At 36.6% G+C, this 18,027-nt stretch overlaps 1 protein-coding gene across 38 annotated transcripts in view; it reads left to right on the top strand.

Annotated features, from left to right (window-relative positions):
- adgrl2a (adhesion G protein-coupled receptor L2a) overlaps positions 1–18,027 on the top strand; it is a 112,475-nt gene that overhangs the window by 80,599 nt on the left and 13,849 nt on the right. For all 38 annotated transcript variants that reach the window (XR_007182056.1, XR_007182058.1, XR_007182057.1 and 35 more), the window contains 8 exons: positions 1,092–1,275; positions 2,189–2,311; positions 2,911–3,116; positions 3,846–4,019; positions 4,500–4,709; positions 7,151–7,371; positions 10,507–10,573; positions 17,493–17,584. Coding sequence is in view for 35 of the 38 variants with exons in the window: in XM_048171868.1 (XP_048027825.1) it covers positions 1,092–1,275; positions 2,189–2,311; positions 2,911–3,116; positions 3,846–4,019; positions 4,500–4,709; positions 7,151–7,371; positions 10,507–10,573; positions 17,493–17,584 (1,277 nt within the window). In the remaining 3 variants the exon portion in view is untranslated. The remainder of the gene's footprint in view (positions 1–1,091; positions 1,276–2,188; positions 2,312–2,910; positions 3,117–3,845; positions 4,020–4,499; positions 4,710–7,150; positions 7,372–10,506; positions 10,574–17,492; positions 17,585–18,027) is intronic.

Raw genomic sequence — 18,027 nt, 5'->3', positions numbered from 1 at the left:
TGGTGCTTGAAATCTGTTGATTGCTACATTGGTTTTGCCACACCATCTTCAGCTGCTAAAGATTTTAGCAGCTCAAGATTTTGAGCTCCCCATTAAGAGTAGTTAAAAATGAACATAAAAATGTGGGAAACTAAAGCTGTAAGTGCAGTTTATTATCATATGAGTCAGAGCTGCAAAACCAATCGGATGAACAATAATTATCAAAGGAGGCAACCCGTATGAATCAATATTTTAGTCTGGTGGTGCATGTGTGCATAGTAGCTCTGATTGAGTAGTATGAGAGTGTAAGTCTGAGAAGTTGTCTGTTTTTTTTTGTTTTTTGTTTTTTGTTTTTTTTTTTGTCTGTGTGAGTGTAATTGAACCAAACATTTCAGGAAGCTATTTTACTGATATTATATGATATTATTGATAATGTTCCATATATCCAGCATAAAACTGTTATCTTGAAGTTAATTTGTTTGAGGTTATAGGTTTAAAGGTGAAATATGTAATTGCTGTGTCATTAGTAGAACCAAACAGAATTGCCAAGTGAAGGGCCTTCTTGGATCAAACAGATTGTAATTCAACTTTCTGTCGCTAACTGTGCAAAAAGACACTTCGCCTTTAGAGCAAAAAAAATAATTAAAGAAATTAATTCTAGTGGCTATTTTCTTCATTTCAGATTTGTGCATCATATTATCAAGACCTAGAGACATTACTGTCTTTCATATTGAAAGCAGGATCAAGTGGATGATATTTGAAAATGGTGGTCTGTGGCTTCAGTTCTGATGACACAGAACAATGGTGTCTTTATCTTAAAGGACACATTTATAAGGCGTCACGACTGGCTGTCTTTCTTTACCTCATATGTGTCCGTTTACGTGCTTGAAGAGCCTTTGACATTCAATACTTCACTCCTGAGACTGACAGAGCATGTCGGGCACATTTCTGCAGGCTGTTTTTATGTGTGTCACCTGATAACAACCTAAAACAAAGTGTGCATGTTTGCTTTCATTTGGGCACGGGCAGACAGCTGCTGATAAAGTCAAGGCTTTGACATTTGACCTTACTACAGTGGTTAGTGCTGACACAAGCGTCTCATTGGGCTGCAGGCTATCGTGGATACAGTCGACAACCTCCTCAGACCGGAGGCTCTGAAATCGTGGCGAGATATGAATACCACGGAGCAGACGCACGCCGCAACTATGTTACTGGACACCCTGGAGGAAGGAGCCTTTGTCCTTGCTGACAATTTAATGGAACCGGCCATCGTGAAAGTACCAGCCAATAATATAAGTGAGTATGAGAGATGTGCAAAACGAAGAGAACTGACAACATGAAAAGCTTATTTTGGAGCTGATCAGTCTGAGTTTTCAAAATGGTTCAGCTGTGAGATTTTAATAAGAGCCGCTACGAATACATGGGTAGTTGACATAAAATACTTTTGGGAAGTTGACACGTCCTGCAGTGTGGCATGCTAAACTCCATCTTATACTATTTTAAACAGTATTTTCCTTTATTACTGTAATGCATGCAGCTTTTACGACTTCATATTAATTGAGGCTCTACATGGAATATTTCTACTCCATTCATTTGCCACGCTGCAGGACCTTTTAAAAATGAAGTGAAGGCAAAAATGTGATTAAAAATTGTGAATAAAGAAATTTATACCAAGATGTATACACTTTCCCTTATACACTTTTATTTCTTATATACCTCTGACAATAAAAAGACAAGGACCTACCAATCAACACTTGAAGTTTGCCTAATCTAAAAATATGTTATAGGTTGCGCCATATTTTGAAGTCATTGTATTCAGTGCAGCATGCCTCAATTCTATGTAAACTAGGCTTATTACATATTGTGCCTTATTTAGAACAATTATTATAGGTGAATTTTTATTGATCATGAGAGCACTTAGTCATCAGGTGATGGAGAAGAGTATTATATTCAGAGATGTGCTAGTAAAGTACGCCATATTGCGGTAGTCTGCACTTAAAATTTAGAATAACGTTATGCAAATTGCATTCAGCACAGATTTTGTGGGTGCGTTTTCACTGCTAACTGATTTGCATAATTCCTTTAGTGAATCAAACAACTCAGATAGTGCATGCAAATAAACCATAATTCATTCTCAGTGAATTCCCACTTATTTTTTTTCTCTGTTTCTACTTGGTGAACTAACTTTTTGAAACATTTCTCTCTGCAGTTCTGGATGTTTACGTGCTGAGCACAGATGGGCAGGTTCAAGATTTCAGGTTTCCCCAGAGCGGCAGGGGTGGAATTTCTATCCAATTGTCTTCCAATACTGTGAAGCTCAACAGTCGTAATGGTACGTTCCAGCCCACACACACATATACAGTCAATGTACTGCATTAGTATCAAGTCCAGTGAGAATAAGAACATATAAGATCCAATTGCTCCCGTCACTATGGAAATAAAATTGCTCTCATGGTCAGAGAAGGATCTGAACATTGATGTGAACATACTGCTCAACATATGTTGTTTTCGACAAACATAACTTGGTCTGTTGCAGGGTCGCCTTGAAAAAAAAATATAAATAATTCCACCTACTGAAGTTAGAAACTTTTGTGGGGTATATACATTAATTGGTCTATCATGTGTTCTGATCTACAGTACTTGGGTGAATATCACACAAGGAAAAATCAAACCAAATTTAAGATCTTTTAAAACTGAAATTTTCAAACATATTTTACAACTGAGAGCTGGTATTTTAAATGTCATAAAAACAATCTCACATTGCAAAATCCTACTCCTAATAGGCCTCATTTTAATTGTGCAAAAATTCCTATTTTCCTCCTTTAATTTTGGGCTGAAATAAAACCCAGATTTGTTCTTGACAGTTTTTGTGAGACTTACTGACATAATAGACTGTAATGAGAAGTAAGGTGTGTCGTTTTCTCTTTGCAGGTGTTGCCAAGTTGGTTTTTGCCCTTTATAAGAACCTGGGGCAGTTTCTAAGCACTGAGAATGCAACAATGAAGCTCGGCCACGAGGCCAACGGACGCAACCTCTCCGTGGCTGTGAATTCCGACGTCATTGCTGCCTCAATAAACAAAGAATCCAGTCGTGTATTTATATCGGAGCCTGTGATTTTCACCCTGGAGCACATCGACGTGAGTGCAAGCAATAAACAAACAAAGGGATCGTAAAAGCAGCGGGATAGCAAAGCAAGACAGCGAAGAAAATAAAATAAAAGCAGTCTCAATTCAAACACCCTACAAGGTCACAGAGGGGTTTATTTAAGCCATCGAACATGAAATTAACAAAGTCTGAACCAATGATTATTACCAGCCTAGACCAAATTCTTAATGAAAACTAATTCGTTTGTCGACATTAGGATGTAAATGATGCAATTTCCTTTTTTTGGAGTGGAAAATTAACTCCCAGATTAGCTATACAATGCAGGATGAAATTACCAGAGGACCAATTATCATCTCGCTCTCTTTTAAAGTGTCAGGAACACTCCCAGAGGAGACCCGGCTTGATTTTTGCTCTCTATCAAAGTAATTGTGTGATTTCCACAGACATGCCTTCAAACCATTCTGCCCCCTGTTAGCACCTCATATAATCAATGGTCCCATGCTAGATTTCGCAGTCATTTAACCTTATTAGATTCTTTAGTCGTTTATGTGAGAACACACACTGCGCATTCAAAAGAGTGTTTGATATGGCCAGCGTATCATTTGCGAAAGAATGAACGGCAACAGTCGAAGTGAATTACAATGCCATTTCTCATATGTTCATGCGCTGGTGCCATTATCAGAGGGACAGCTACTAAATATCAATTCATTATCATCTGCTAACTCATGAGGAATGTTTCTGCCTCCTCCTGTCGATTACAGATGCAGCACTACTATAACTCCAACTGCTCTTTCTGGAACTACTCCGAGAGAACCATGATGGGATACTGGTCCACTCAGGGCTGCAAACTCATCCACGCCAATAAAAGTCACACCACCTGCTCCTGTAGTCATCTCACTAACTTTGCGGTGCTCATGGCTCATCGAGAGCTGCTGGTAAGATGTGATCTTCATAAATATTTAAGCTTTTGTCCGTGCGTTACTGTGAGACCCAGCTGTTATAATAGACACCGCCAACACTCATCTGCTTCTCTAAGCCAAACGCTACAAGCTGATAACTCGCTGGATTGCAGACGGCTGCAAAGCGCCCTATTTAAAAGTTTTTAGTTTACTTTTAATATTAGTAAAAGTTTATTTGAACAAAAACAGTGAATTTGATCGAATTTGATGCATTTGGCAAATGTGTGGCGTCTCGCTAAATAATCAAATTTATTTATTTTGATTGTTGTTATTTACACATAAATTACTTGTTGGAAATGAATTGCATATTATATATTGTAAATCTTCTAGACAACAAATTCTTTTTATTTCAAAAGAGAAAGGAAAATTTCATTAGATACTCTATAATTTACTCAGTTGGTAAATGTGATCTGCATCTAAATTTTCTGCCGCCATCTCTGTTTGTTTGTTTCTCAGGGTGCAGATAAAGTCCAGGAGCTCTTGTTGAGCGTCATCAGTCGTGTGGGCATCGTGGTATCCCTCATCTGTCTGGCCATGAGCATCTTCACCTTCTGCTTCTTCCGTGGGCTGCAGAGTGACAGGAACACAATCCACAAGAACCTATGCATCAACCTTTTCATTGCTGAGCTCATCTTCCTCATCGGAATCGACATGACGGAGCCCAGGGTAACGTTACCTTGAATGGATGTGATGTTTTAAGCTAGTCTCATGGAAATGTCTAGAGACATGTCCACAACATCCAAGACAATTTTTTTGAAAGGAGTTCCAGAGAATTCTAGCTGCATTTTGACAAATGATTAAAGTTTTCCAGGCTTACTGGACGATTCAGTAGTAACTTGACAGTTTTTGTCCAGAATTTAGTTAAAAGAAAAGAAAAATCCCCTTTTTTTTCATGCACAAACTGAAATCTTCTTAAAAGGGTTAAAAAAAAAAAAAAAAATCTCCTTAGTGATTAAAAAAAAAATGTTTATATTATTACATTGTTAAAAATGTTGAAAATAGTTTTAAAATAGTTTCAAAAGCCTTTGCATTTGTCATACAACCTGAAATCAAAAAAAAAAAAAAAAAAAAAAAAAAAAAATCTAGAATAACAGGGTTGGAAAAGTCATCAGTTCCCTGATTTAATACTTTGTAGAGCCAACTTTTGCTTTAATTACAGCCATTAATCTTTTTGAATATGTCTGTACTAGCTTTGCACACCTAGATTGGGGAATATTTGCCCATTTTTCCTTGCAGAATTGCTCAAGTTCAGTCAAATTCCGTGGTGAGCGGCAATGGACTGCTCTCTTCAAGTCCATACACTCGTATTTAAGCCAGGGCCACTCAAGGACATTCACCTTCCTATCTTTAGCCATTGCGTTGTTCTTTTGGTGGTATGTTTAGGATCGTTCTCATTTTTTAATGTGAATGACCTGCCCATCTTCAGCTGTCTAGCTGAGGGACGCAGATTTTCCTCAAGAAATTGGATGTACTTGGCAGCATCCATTTTCCCGTCAATCCTGACCAATTGCCCAGTTTCCGCTGAAGAGAAACACCCCCACAACATAATGCTACCACAGTAGGTATGGTGTGCTATGTACTATGTTTGCCTTTCAACAACATAGCGCTTGGAGTTTAGTCCAGAAAGTTCAACTTTGGTCTCATCAGACCATAGCACCTATGGCCAGATGGCATCAGAGTCTTCCAGGTGTGTTTTTCCGTTGCACAAATAAGACTGAGTGTGCCACTTTTTCAGGAAAGGCTTCTTTTTTGCCACCCTGACATACAGGCCAGCTTTGTATAAAGCTTGTGAGATAGTTTTCCCATGCAGAGACCGACCAATCCCAGCCATAAAGTCCTTCAAATTTGCCTTTGGCCTCTTGGTAGATTCTCTGATCAATGTCCTCCTGGCTTGGCCATCCAGTTTAGATGGACAGTCTGATCTAGGCAATGTGTTGGTGGTGCCATACACTTTCCACTTCTTAATGATGCTCAGAACAGCACTCAGAGGGATAGCAAAAGCCTTCGACAATTCTTTTTTTTTTTTTTTTTTCTTTTCTGTAGCCTTCTCCTAACTTGTTCCTTTCTACAACTTTATCCCAGAGACCTTTAGAAAGCACTTTTCCAACCATGGTGAATTCTTTTCAGTATCTTGCACTACTAACAGTGGAATCTTCAAGAAACAGCTGGTTTTATTCTGAAGTAATCAAACCCACTACAACTGATGTCAGGTGGGGTAATTAGCCCAGTGTTTGATCTGGAAGTTGATTGGTTGCACCTGAGTAAGTTTATATTGGTATACTCTGAGGGGCTGATCACTTTACCAAACCAGACATTTCACTAATTCATTTTTAATAACACTTCAGAATGTTTTAAAATGTTATTTTCACTTTGATGATGAGGGTTATAATGTGTATATACAGCTCAAAAAAGTTTTATTTTTTATTTGTTTTATAAAAAAAGTCATTAAATTACGAGAAAAAATTCGTATTTTCTCGTAATTTAATGAAGTTTATTCTCAACATGTTATCTCGACTTTTTTCTTGAAATTTAACAAGTTTTTTCTCGTAATTTAATGAGTTTATTCTCAACATTTTATCTCGACCTTTTTCTTGAAATTCAACAAGTTTTTTCTCGTAATTTAACAAGTTTATTCTCAACATTGTATTTCGACTTTTTTCTCGAAATTTAACAGCTTTAATCTCGAGATGGTTTTATTTTTTTATTATTGCTTGGCCCTAATCCTCTTCCGTAATGATGACTTTCTATATGCAGTGTATTATTTATACTGGGAAAAAAAAAAAAAAAAAAATCCTGGTAGTTGCTCCATGTATGTTTGTTGACCTTTTTTTTTTTTTTTTTTTCAAAGAATATGTTAAAAGGTAATTCTAGAAAGGCTTTTCACACTTACACTTTAAAATGTCAATGTCAAATTGTCATTTAACTTTGAAAAGGTGTGTGTGTATATATATATATATATATATATATATATATATATATATATATATATATATATATAAATGCATTTTTTCTTTTTTTTTTTTTCTTTTTCTTTTTTTACTTGGTATGTACATTTTAAACTACATTTTCTACTTTATTTGTCTTTGACCCTTGTGTTTGTCCCACAGATGGCCTGCTCCATAATTGCAGGAATCCTGCATTACTTCTTTCTGGCGTCTTTCGCCTGGATGTGTTTGGAGGGGGTTCAGCTCTATCTGATGCTGGTGGAGGTCTTTGAGAGCGAATATTCACGCAGGAGGTATTTCTACATGGCAGGATACCTCCTCCCCGCTGTGGTTGTAGGCGTGTCCGCTGCTGTAGACTATAGGAGCTACGGGACCAAGAAAGCGTAAGCGAACATTTTTTTTTTTTTTTTTTTTTTTTTTTTTTAAATGCAATGCTGTCTGCGGGAGTGTACCGCAGTCTAAGGGTTCCATAGGTACCACACACACACACACAAAAAGTCTTCAGAGGATGGCTTACAGTACAAAATGCGGTTTCCAGGCAGGGCTGCATGCGTTAGTGTCTTTTGTTCAAAGAGTCTCTGGTGACCTGTTGTTTGTAAATGCTCTCTAACGGAGATGAGGGCCGCATGAGAAAGAGGCTTTTACGCAGATTAATGGCAGTGCTTCAGCCCTGCATGGGCTCTTGGGTTGCTCCTTATAACACATAAACAGGTGGAAGTGTGCCGGCCCTGCCTGCCACGTCATTGTCTTTTAATACTGAGCGCAGTGGTTTGATTTAAAATTAAAATTTGTTTATATTGGTATTAAAGTGATGCTTGTAGCATTGCATTTGTCTCAAATGTATCTTCAGTTTCTTAGAGCACTGTAACATTGACAATTTATATGATCAGTGTTTCCTGCTGGAAGTCGCACTCTGGAGAAACTGGATCCGTTACAGGAAATTACTGTCTTTGAGCAGCGTTTAATAAACTAATGCGGAATCAACCCATATAAAACATTGTAACGTAACCCACACAAGCATGTCTCAGTAACAGATACCGTCCTCAGTGTGTATGTTTATTGCTATTTGCAAAGGCAAGCATCTCTAATATGATTGCTCATACTTAAGGTGCAGGTTTTGAAGTCCTAACCCTAAGGCCTGAAATATTTTCAATGCAAGTACATTAATGCAAAAACTACTTGATTTCATGCGTTATTACATTCCGAGATGTGTCAGAATGCATTTCACACCATGATGCAAGTATCTGCTTGTGAAGTGTGACGTCATGCATCACAGATTTCAGGTCCCATCGGATGCCAAGAGCAAACAACAAACGGTGTGCAAATAAACAAATAAACAGTCACGGTGTGCTGTAATACTATCAAAATATCATGATCCTAACCTTCATCTCCCTTTTCGAAATCTCAGATGGCCAGACAGTGATTCATTATTTTTTTTTTTTACTGTTAAAATATTGGTGTCTGGGATGCTGTGAGCCCAACAGTGTACAGTTTTTAATAGTATAGCTTAAATGTGTGATGTGAATAAATAATGCATATAAACAGCTGTTTATATAGTATTCTCAATTGAAACAAGCAGAGGCTCTGGACCCAGAAACAGTATTTCTTACATCATGACTTAAAAAGTGGAAGCATGTTCTGCATTGCCACAAGGGACACTGTAGAAAACATTAGCTTAAAGTGCCCATTTACATATGCTCATTTACAAGTTGCAATCTACACATATACAGTGTTCCAGACTACATGTACATGATTTAAAGTTCAAATCCACATTATTTATCTCATACTGTATATTGCTGTAGTACCCCTTTTCACCTTATGCCTGAAATGCTATGTTTTATTTCCTGTCTCTTTAAAACATGCCTTTCTAGCCCAGTCTGATCTAATTGGTCAGCTGGCCCAGTCTGTTGTGATTGGTCAAGTGCTTATAGTGTTTCCGAGCCTTCATGAGCAGCTGTAAACTATTATATCTATGGCATAATTATTGAAGTCCACACAGTGTTTGTTTGTTTGTTTGTTTGTTTGTTTGTTTGTTTGTTTGTTTGTTTGTTTTCCTCGTAGTGAAAAAAATAAATAAAAAAACATCATCTCCTAGATATAGTGAAATCACCTACCCAACTAGGCGGGCATAATAGTTTAAACTGTCTTCTTCTATAGTCATTTTTCTCTATAGTCAATTCTCTCAAAAGAAAATTTTGCTTAATAGTCGATCACCTAGTGAATGATAAAACAGCTGAAATAAATAAAAATAATAATTATTATTTAAGTTGTATCTAAAAATGTTCACCTGGTGAATGATAAAACGTGGGGAAAAAAAGTGGGAAAAAATATGTTCTTGATATCGAGGATGCATCGAATGCAGACTTGAGAGAATCAAACCGTTAGAAATCTCAGAAGACGTTGCGGGTGGACGACATATGGAAGCCTGTAAGCTTTAAATTTCTCATTCTCACATAAGAGATTCCTGCCGCAAGCTCAAAAAACAAAAAAACCTGACAGCTCGTGAAAGTAAACATTTGTCCATTTGTTTTGCTTTATTTTAATAAAGTGATAAAGACCTGAAGAAAGCCTGCAGTGTTTTTATTGGCATATAAAAAAAAAAAAACTTAACATTGACAAAGCATAGGTAACATTAAATATACATACTCATTTTCACAAATACACGCAATAAAATAAAATATAAAATGATATGAAAATAATGTCTATCAATATGAAAGAAATGTTTTAATAGGTTATGATGACATTTGTTTTGTTGTAATTATTGTGCATTGGCAACAAGATCGCAGCACATCTCAATTTTCACAAAGATGCATTATGTGTCCTTGTCTGGCAAGACATGTCTCCATGAGAACGCAAGTCGTTCTTTACGTTCTTGGAATTGAGAAACATCCTAGTGCAAAAAAAAATAATTCTAAAATGTATTTGAAATACAAGTATTTTGTGCTAAGTATACTACAAATACATTTACATATTTATGTGCTAAATAAAAATCCCTGCAATTGTACTTTTGGTATACTAAACTGGTATACTTAAAGTCTGCTAAATTTTGTACTTAATGCACTTTAGTTGTGCAGAAGTATTGCTGATGTCCAACTAAATTTATACTTAAGTATTTGATTGTGCTAAAGTGGAACTATTACAAGTATCCTTTAGGTACACTTTAAATATTTTGCATTTAAAGACTGATATTATACAAAGATCAGTCAATCCTTATTAATAGTGATATTAAAACACTTTTTAGGCATAATATTAAGAAATGTGCATTGTGCAATTGTCTTAAGTGATATGTCAATAAATATTTTAATTGATTTAAAGTATACTTAGTATGAAATAAATGTATTTTAAATAGATTTGGTTATAGGTGTTGTTTTTTTTAATAGGGTAGGCAAGCTTCTTTTCTTAAAGAACATGTTAAAAACCTAACTTTTGTCATATAAAACAGGATTACTTGGACATGTTTTCTGTAAACTGCTTGCATTTGTTGCATTTCTTTGACTATGAACATGTCTTCTTTGCAGATGTTGGCTCAGGATGGACAATCACTTCATCTGGAGTTTCATTGGACCCGTCACCTTCATTATTATGGTGTGTCCAGTATCTACTGACCTTTTTATGGCTTAAGATTGTATGTGGCATTTACATGTATGTGTGAAAGAATGCTGAATGCATGTGGCAGGTGAAAGAACAAGAAAGAAAATACAGTGCAAGACTGTGTCTTCCAGTTTAAAGAGTAATTGACAGAATCCTCCCTTGCAAAAACATTGAGCTGCCTTTGTTTCTTCAGTCTTATTCAACAGATTGCAGCCCATTGATTTCTGCTTAGATCGGTTCAGTCTCAGCAGACCCAGTCAATGTGGCCTGCACAGAGGTTCGGAAATGCTGCTCTTAAGGTTTTTTTTTTTCTTTTTTTTCTCGACTGAATCGTTTTGATACGATGCAGCTTTTTCAACGTGGCGTTAAAGCACAACATTAGCCACAAATGATACTCAGCAGGGCACTTTCGAGCTACAGGGTCGAGACAGCCCCTCGGGATGTGTATAGAAAAAAAAAAAAAATTGGCAATGTCATATAATACAAAAAAAAAAAAAAAAAACCTCAGACTTTTAAAGAGGTAGCTGATGATCCTCACTGACACTACAAAATTTGTTTGCATTGAGATGCCGGACATAAGGCACAGCTGCAGTTTAAACGTGCTGTTATTTCGAATTTAAGAGATTAGAGCCTCATACTAGATTAGGGTGGAAGTAGGCCTGAGAGAGTCAAAGACAGAAAGAGTCTGCGTGATGGAAAGACTAGCAGGTGGCATTCACATCTGTCTGGCTGTTTGTTTGCCCTCTAATCTCTGGATGAAAAAAACAAATCGTCTTCCTGAAAATGGAAGGACAAGTTGAGATGTTTGTGGAGGGTTGACTTTATTATATCCTTTATGGTTATATAAACAGACCAGGTGATCTATTTCTGCCGGGGTGAACAGTGATGGAAGCTCTGTTTATTGGAAAGCCTTTAGGTTTTAGTTGAAAGCAGATTTAAAGACACACAGATGGTTCAAACCCAGGTTTGTGCCGTAATCAAATTTAAAAGGTAATAATTAGAGAAGTGGCCTGAAACAATTGTAGAGGAAACATCTACATCTGCTTTTAATAATCAAACACTATACAATAATCTAGGAATAATTTGAATATTACAAAGAGTGTTTTTTTGTTTTTTCTCCATGGCATTTAAATTGAGTTTGTTTCATGGCATCCTAACCATAGTGTAGATTTAAAAGCAGACCTGTAAAAGACTAAATCAATTTTGATTTAGATACTGTAGATACTGTAATTGAATTACACAAATTGGACTGAGAGCATTTATTATCCACCATTTCTCAACATTTTTATTACCCTTTTACCTTGACTAGTTAATTAAAAATAATTCTCTGGAGTGACAAATGTAAGTACAAATATTTGATGTGTTCTCTCAATTAATAAGAGGTCACAAAAGCTTAATACCCTAGTAAAAACATAAAAAAAAAAAAAAAAAAAAAAAAAAATGCATACTAAGTATGCCTCAAACCCATTAACATATTTATTGACACATCACTTAAGACTTACTGATATGAACTTTATTTGGAGAATTTCTTTATTGCACAATGCACATTTCTTTATATTATGAAGTGTTTTAATATCACATTTAATATGGATTGTATGATCTCTGCATAATATCTCTCTTTAAATGCAATATATTTAAAGTGTACCTAAACTTTACTTGCAATAGTTCTACTTTAGCACTATCAAATATAGTTTAGTATATCTTAATTAGACGTCAGCACTACTTCCGTAAATGAAAGTAAATTAAGTACAAAATTAGTTGTTCCAATTTAGCAAACTTTAAGTATACAAGTCTAGTATACCAAAAATACATTGCAGGGTATTTTTTATTTAGCACATAAATATGTAAATGTATTTGTAGTATACTTTAAACAAATTAAATGTATTTCAAATACATTTTAGTACTTTGTTCTAGGGTATTTATAAAGGAAAATAATTATCAATTGACTGTTAAATAGTTTTAAATTGAATACCTCATGTCACTCAGCTGGACATGTCAATCTGACTTTAATGAGGCTGAAAGGCTCTAGAATACTGCAAACAATGCAGATTTTTCCAGCTACTATTAGAGGAAGTCCTACAAGCCCTGAGATCTGCTCATTTAGCCACTGCAGCGCTGGATGAAGCGTGATGTATGTGTTTGCGGTGTTGCTGATAATCAGAATACGTATTCCAGCCATCAGCGGCAGGAAGCTTGTGACCCTTTATGAAGCTGATTTATTGTTGCGTGCTCTGCACGGACAGCAAGCAGGACTCGTAGTCCTCAGGCTGCTTGACAATGCTAGATAAAGCACAAAGACCAGAGCCTCTCAGGGGAACGTGGGACCAAGGTTTCCCCTGACCTCTGACCTCTGATTCTCAGCAGATTGGCTTTGTCCTTGTCAATGAGAGAGCCAGAGCGAGTCTCATTATTCAGAGTTTCACCCATTTCGCTGTGCAGAGGGAAAGAATGGTGTGATCCTGTTCAATTAGTTGAAGCCCATTGTGGTTCTCATTATACTACATCTATTTTCAGCGTCCTCATGCCCGATGCTGCAGCGATGTAGAGCTCCCTGAATTTCATAGCTAATCTAGTCCCTTTTTCCACCAATAGGGTGCATGAGCTGATGTCTAATATGGGAGTGTTGCACAATTTTCTACCACAGAAAAGGCGAATCTCAGGCAGAAATGTTGGCATGACATTTGCTATGAAAACCTGCTGGTGTGTGCTGATGTCTGCCTTAACAAGCAAGAATATTCATCAACAACAGTCACATTAGAAATATGTGCCTGTGACGGCATTTCGTAATAATATATCATTGTCTCTTGCTATATTTGCGACACTTCATTGCCAAATGAGTGAAATCCACAGAATGAATGAGTGGTGCCATAAGTGTGTTCAGTTTTATTCAAAACAGATGAATGTGACTCTAGTAACATTTTTCTACATTGATTGTTGTACATATTACAGCGGTTGAAAAATAAAATGTCCAGTGAGTGGTGTTAAAAATTGCATTTAAAAATAATGTACACTAAACCTACACTAAACCCTACCCTACCCTAAAAAAATGGTTGCACTTTACTTTACAGTATATGCGCTTACAGTGTACAGTGTACTTACCTAAGAAAGTTGGTTAAGGTTAGGTTTAGGGGTAAGTTCAGGGTTAGTAGCTAGTTATTACCCAGTTATTGTAATAAGTATAATAAGTACATAGTACACTCTAAAACTTGCTGGGTTAAAAGCAACCCAAGTTGGGTCGAAAATGGACAAACCCAGCGATTGGGTTGTTTTAGTTTTAACTCAATGTTTAAATGTTTGCCCAACGTACTGGGGAGTTTTATTTAACCCAACTATTATTTAAATATCACTATATGGCTGGCTTAAAATGAACCCAAAATAGGTTGGAAATTAAAAATCAGACACGCATTACTAGAGGCAACAATGATAATCAAGAGGTGAACATTTATTAATAAGCAATTTAATAAATGTTTATTGTTTAATTATTATTCATTAAACTTAATAAATACAGTCATTTTTAAACATTTAACCCTACCGCTGGGTTTGTCCATTTTCAACCCAACTTGGATTGTTTTTAACCCACCATTTTTTTAGAGTGTATGTACACGAGGAACAGCATTGTGCAAGGAACAGCGCAACAATATGTTTTTATTAATCGATAATCTGCCCCATAATCATTTGAGTGAAAAAGAATAAAAGTTATTGTTTTTCCTGCTGCCTCTAGTGTTTATTTCAGCTGGAAACCACTGTTAATTGTAAGTATAGGTATGTAGGTAGAGGCACGTATTTCCAATGAGCCTACGTTGATTATCTTGGTCAAATAGATTCACTTGAAAGACCATGCTGGTCCACCTTGCTAGACCAGCACTAAACTGTATAAACTGGCATGTAAATACATTACAATTTATTTAATTTATTCTAGTTAATTTTAATACTGTTCCTTTATACTTTTTTATCTGTCTGCCTAAAATGATTAAATTTGCAAATATAGTTTTTGTGAATTAATTACAACAAATTTGATTGATTTTTATAATGAACGTTCCATCAAAAACAGCTTGTGATGGAATAGTGATTGTTTGTAGACAAGTTATAAAGTAACAAAGTTTGTCACATCATCATACGACTCTTTGAAAACCTGGTGGAGAATGCGGGCAGCTGTACTGAGAAAAGTTTGCATTTACACCAGACGAGCACTGGCTGAGACAGGACAGCCACCACCATTTTGGTAGGAAAGTGGTTTCTCTGCTCTGGGGCACCAGGCATATGAGATCCATGAAAACCAGGACATTGAGCTAATGAGTGGTCGGGAACCATTAGTGCGTGTGAGTGACGTTAAAACACGCTTGGACTGTGACACTTTTGCATCATGCAGACAGTTCCATCTGCACCTTAAATATTTAATCTGGTTCAATCAGAGTTCAAGACGCACACACACGTTCGAACACACGCGTACATCTTTCTCCACCGTCCCAGAGTGGAGTTGAGGGTCTTCTGCTTGGCTAGCGGTGATGATTCAGGAATGGGGGGGTTGTTCAGGAAAAGCTCTTTCCGAAACGGAGGAAGCCCATGGGACGGGCAGGAACAAGGAGCTTTAGGAGTGTAGTGGCTGCTTTGCCAGGTTACCTCTCCCTCTGCTGAGCGTCCTTACTTCCTCTCGTCTCATCAGATCACTGTCAGCGCTCTGGCGGCGTGAGAGGCCTTTTATAGCTCTATGCTCATAAATTCGGGCGCAGGGGCCACAAAAACCAGGCATAACCCCGCCACCCCCTCCTGTCTTTCTCTCTCTCTCTCTCTCTCTCTCTCGCTTGCCGCGCTGTCTCCGAGAAGCTGTGGTGCTTGATTGCATGAGCAGCACGTTATTGATCGCCATCGCTGTTTTGATGGCAGAATGATGAGCTTGTGCTCCCGAACAAGGAGCCGAACTGAAGAGCTTGTTTGAGCTGGTGACACCGCCACTTATGAGAGCAGCTGCAAATGATAGACTGCTACGTCCTCGCCTGTCTGTGCTCTAGAAAATGGATTATACCAGAAAATGTTCCGTCACCACATAGTTGTCCCGCATAGTTGTAGCTATTGGGAAGTCATTTTACACAGTGCGTGATATAGTATGACCAATGTATTACTTTAGGTTGTTACAAGACCCCTCTCGTGGTGAGTGTATGAGTGTGTGTCGTCAGTGTCCCTGAATGTTTTAACATTCGCAAATGAGGCAGATGTGCAGGAGATTGGTTACTTACCTAAATGATTGGAAAGGATTTAAAGTCAAACAATTTTAATCCTAAACCTGTCTTTTTTTTTTCTTCACTGAGCAAAAATCATTTACATTATTTACTGATTAAATAAAATGCAATGCCTAATATCTTAATACGGCTTCCGTAGCATGATTAAAAGAAATTAAATTGGTAAGAATGAAAAGGAATGTGTTCAGAGCAAGTACACTTACAGTGCAAGCAGGCAATTGTTAATAAACATTTATGCAACTATCATAGAAAAACAGGTTGTTACATTATTTGTGTAAATAAAAGATAAATGCATAGCTTTCAAATGTGCAATGTTTACTTGTTCAAATGAAATATATGTATGGAAAATTATTTACTCACCTAAATAAGTTGGAATTTTCAATTCAATTCAATTCACATTTATTTGTATAGCGCTTTTCACGATACATATTGTTTCAAAGCAGCTTTACAGAGAATGCATGTCAACATTGCAATTTACAGAATTTGATATCTAACATTCTGAATACTTTGGACATTTGTGAGTTTATCTTAAAATCTTTTTTTTTTTTTTTTCTACATTGAGCAAAGATTAAACTAATTTATTCTGGGTTATTTACTGTTTAAATATCATTTAATTCATAACTAATTTAAGAATAAAGAACAGGATTGTGTTTACAGCAAGTACACTTACAATGCAAGTCTAGCAGACAATTGGCAATAAACATTTATGCAACTATCGTGTTTAGCGGGGGGGGGGGACTATTTCAGTTTGTTACTGTATATGAGCATACAAAATGCATAGCTTTAAAAAGTGAATTGTTTTTACTGTTCAAATATGAAATCATTTTTGATTTTTGAAATCACTTTTCTAATCATTTATCTTAAGATGTCTTTCCTTGTACACTGAGTAAAGATTAAACCTATCGTTTGTTATAGGTTATTTACTATTTAAATAATATATTTCATGTCTGGGATATGAAATAATATTTTAATATAATATATTTAATCTAACAGGCTAATATATATGGACGATATCTATGGCATGTATGCGGTCGATAACCACCGAAAATAAATTTGACCCGAAATAAAACAAATTTGTCCAGAATAGAAAAATAGTCGATACACAAAGCAACCAGTCGAAATAATAAACACACTAACAAGTCCCATGATGCCATGTGTAATGTAACAGTTATACTTTCGCAATAGTTGTGTATTTTACATGTTTATTTGCAGTGCTGAATGATTCCCCGCTAAGCTTCCACTGTGAATGTAACACTGTAAATATGCATTTTCTCTTCATTTTCACAGACTGAGTGATGTTTTCCCTCTGATGTTTTGCCACAAATGCATTCTGTAGATGTTTGTATATGAAATAACCCTGGATATCCCCTCCCCCCTCAAATATCCGTTTCTCCATGTGTGGTCTCTGAGGTTCTCTGAACTATTTGTGTTTTCATTCTGCAGTTAAACGGTTTTATTGCTTTTTTGTATTCTTGTATTGATATATAGTGACACTGTATTTGGCGCCAGTCATCTTGGCTTTGTCTCGCAATATGCCAGATGGTTATTGTATTAGGCACTGGCTGAAGGGATGCTTTGATGGCTGTTTTCAATTAATGCTCCCAATAAAACTTCACTTATCTAATCTTTTAAGTTTAGTTTTTGTTTATTAACAAATGTCTTTTGCTTTCGCACAGCTCAATCTCATCTTCCTGCTCATCACGATGTACAAAATGATGAAACACTCTACATCGCTGAAACCTGATTCCAGCCGGCTGGAGCACATCAAGTAAGTTGCATTGTTTTCCCCATGATATTTCAGCTCATGTGGAGTCAAAGTGTGCCGCCACACACTAAGAAGTAGCACCATTGCTAATCTAAAATTTAGAATGGGAACAGACATTGTTCCTTGCTCACATTATATGTAACGTCTACAAAACTGTCGTTTTTGCTTGGATGAATTTAAGTGCATCGACTAAAGGGATTCAGATGGACTCCAGACAGATGTTATTCTCTTCAGGTGCACAGCTTCTATTAATGTGAGCGATGGCCAGAGAGGCACGTAATGATTGAGACAGGCTCAGTGCTGTTCTTCCTTTACAGTGACCACAAAACTCTTTTTGGAACAACTCCCTGTATTCAGAGTCTGCTTGCAGAGTGAATTCAGATGTGTGTGTGTGCGTGTATGTGTGTGTGTAAAGACAGTGAAAGCACTTCCATGTGTTTCCTGTT

This window comes from Megalobrama amblycephala, linkage group LG21 (assembly GCF_018812025.1).
Source record: "Megalobrama amblycephala isolate DHTTF-2021 linkage group LG21, ASM1881202v1, whole genome shotgun sequence".
In the NCBI taxonomy this organism is placed as follows: Eukaryota; Metazoa; Chordata; class Actinopteri; order Cypriniformes; family Xenocyprididae; genus Megalobrama; species Megalobrama amblycephala.
The sequence above is the reverse complement of the archived record's forward strand: the minus strand, read 5'-3'. Positions and strand labels throughout refer to the sequence as shown.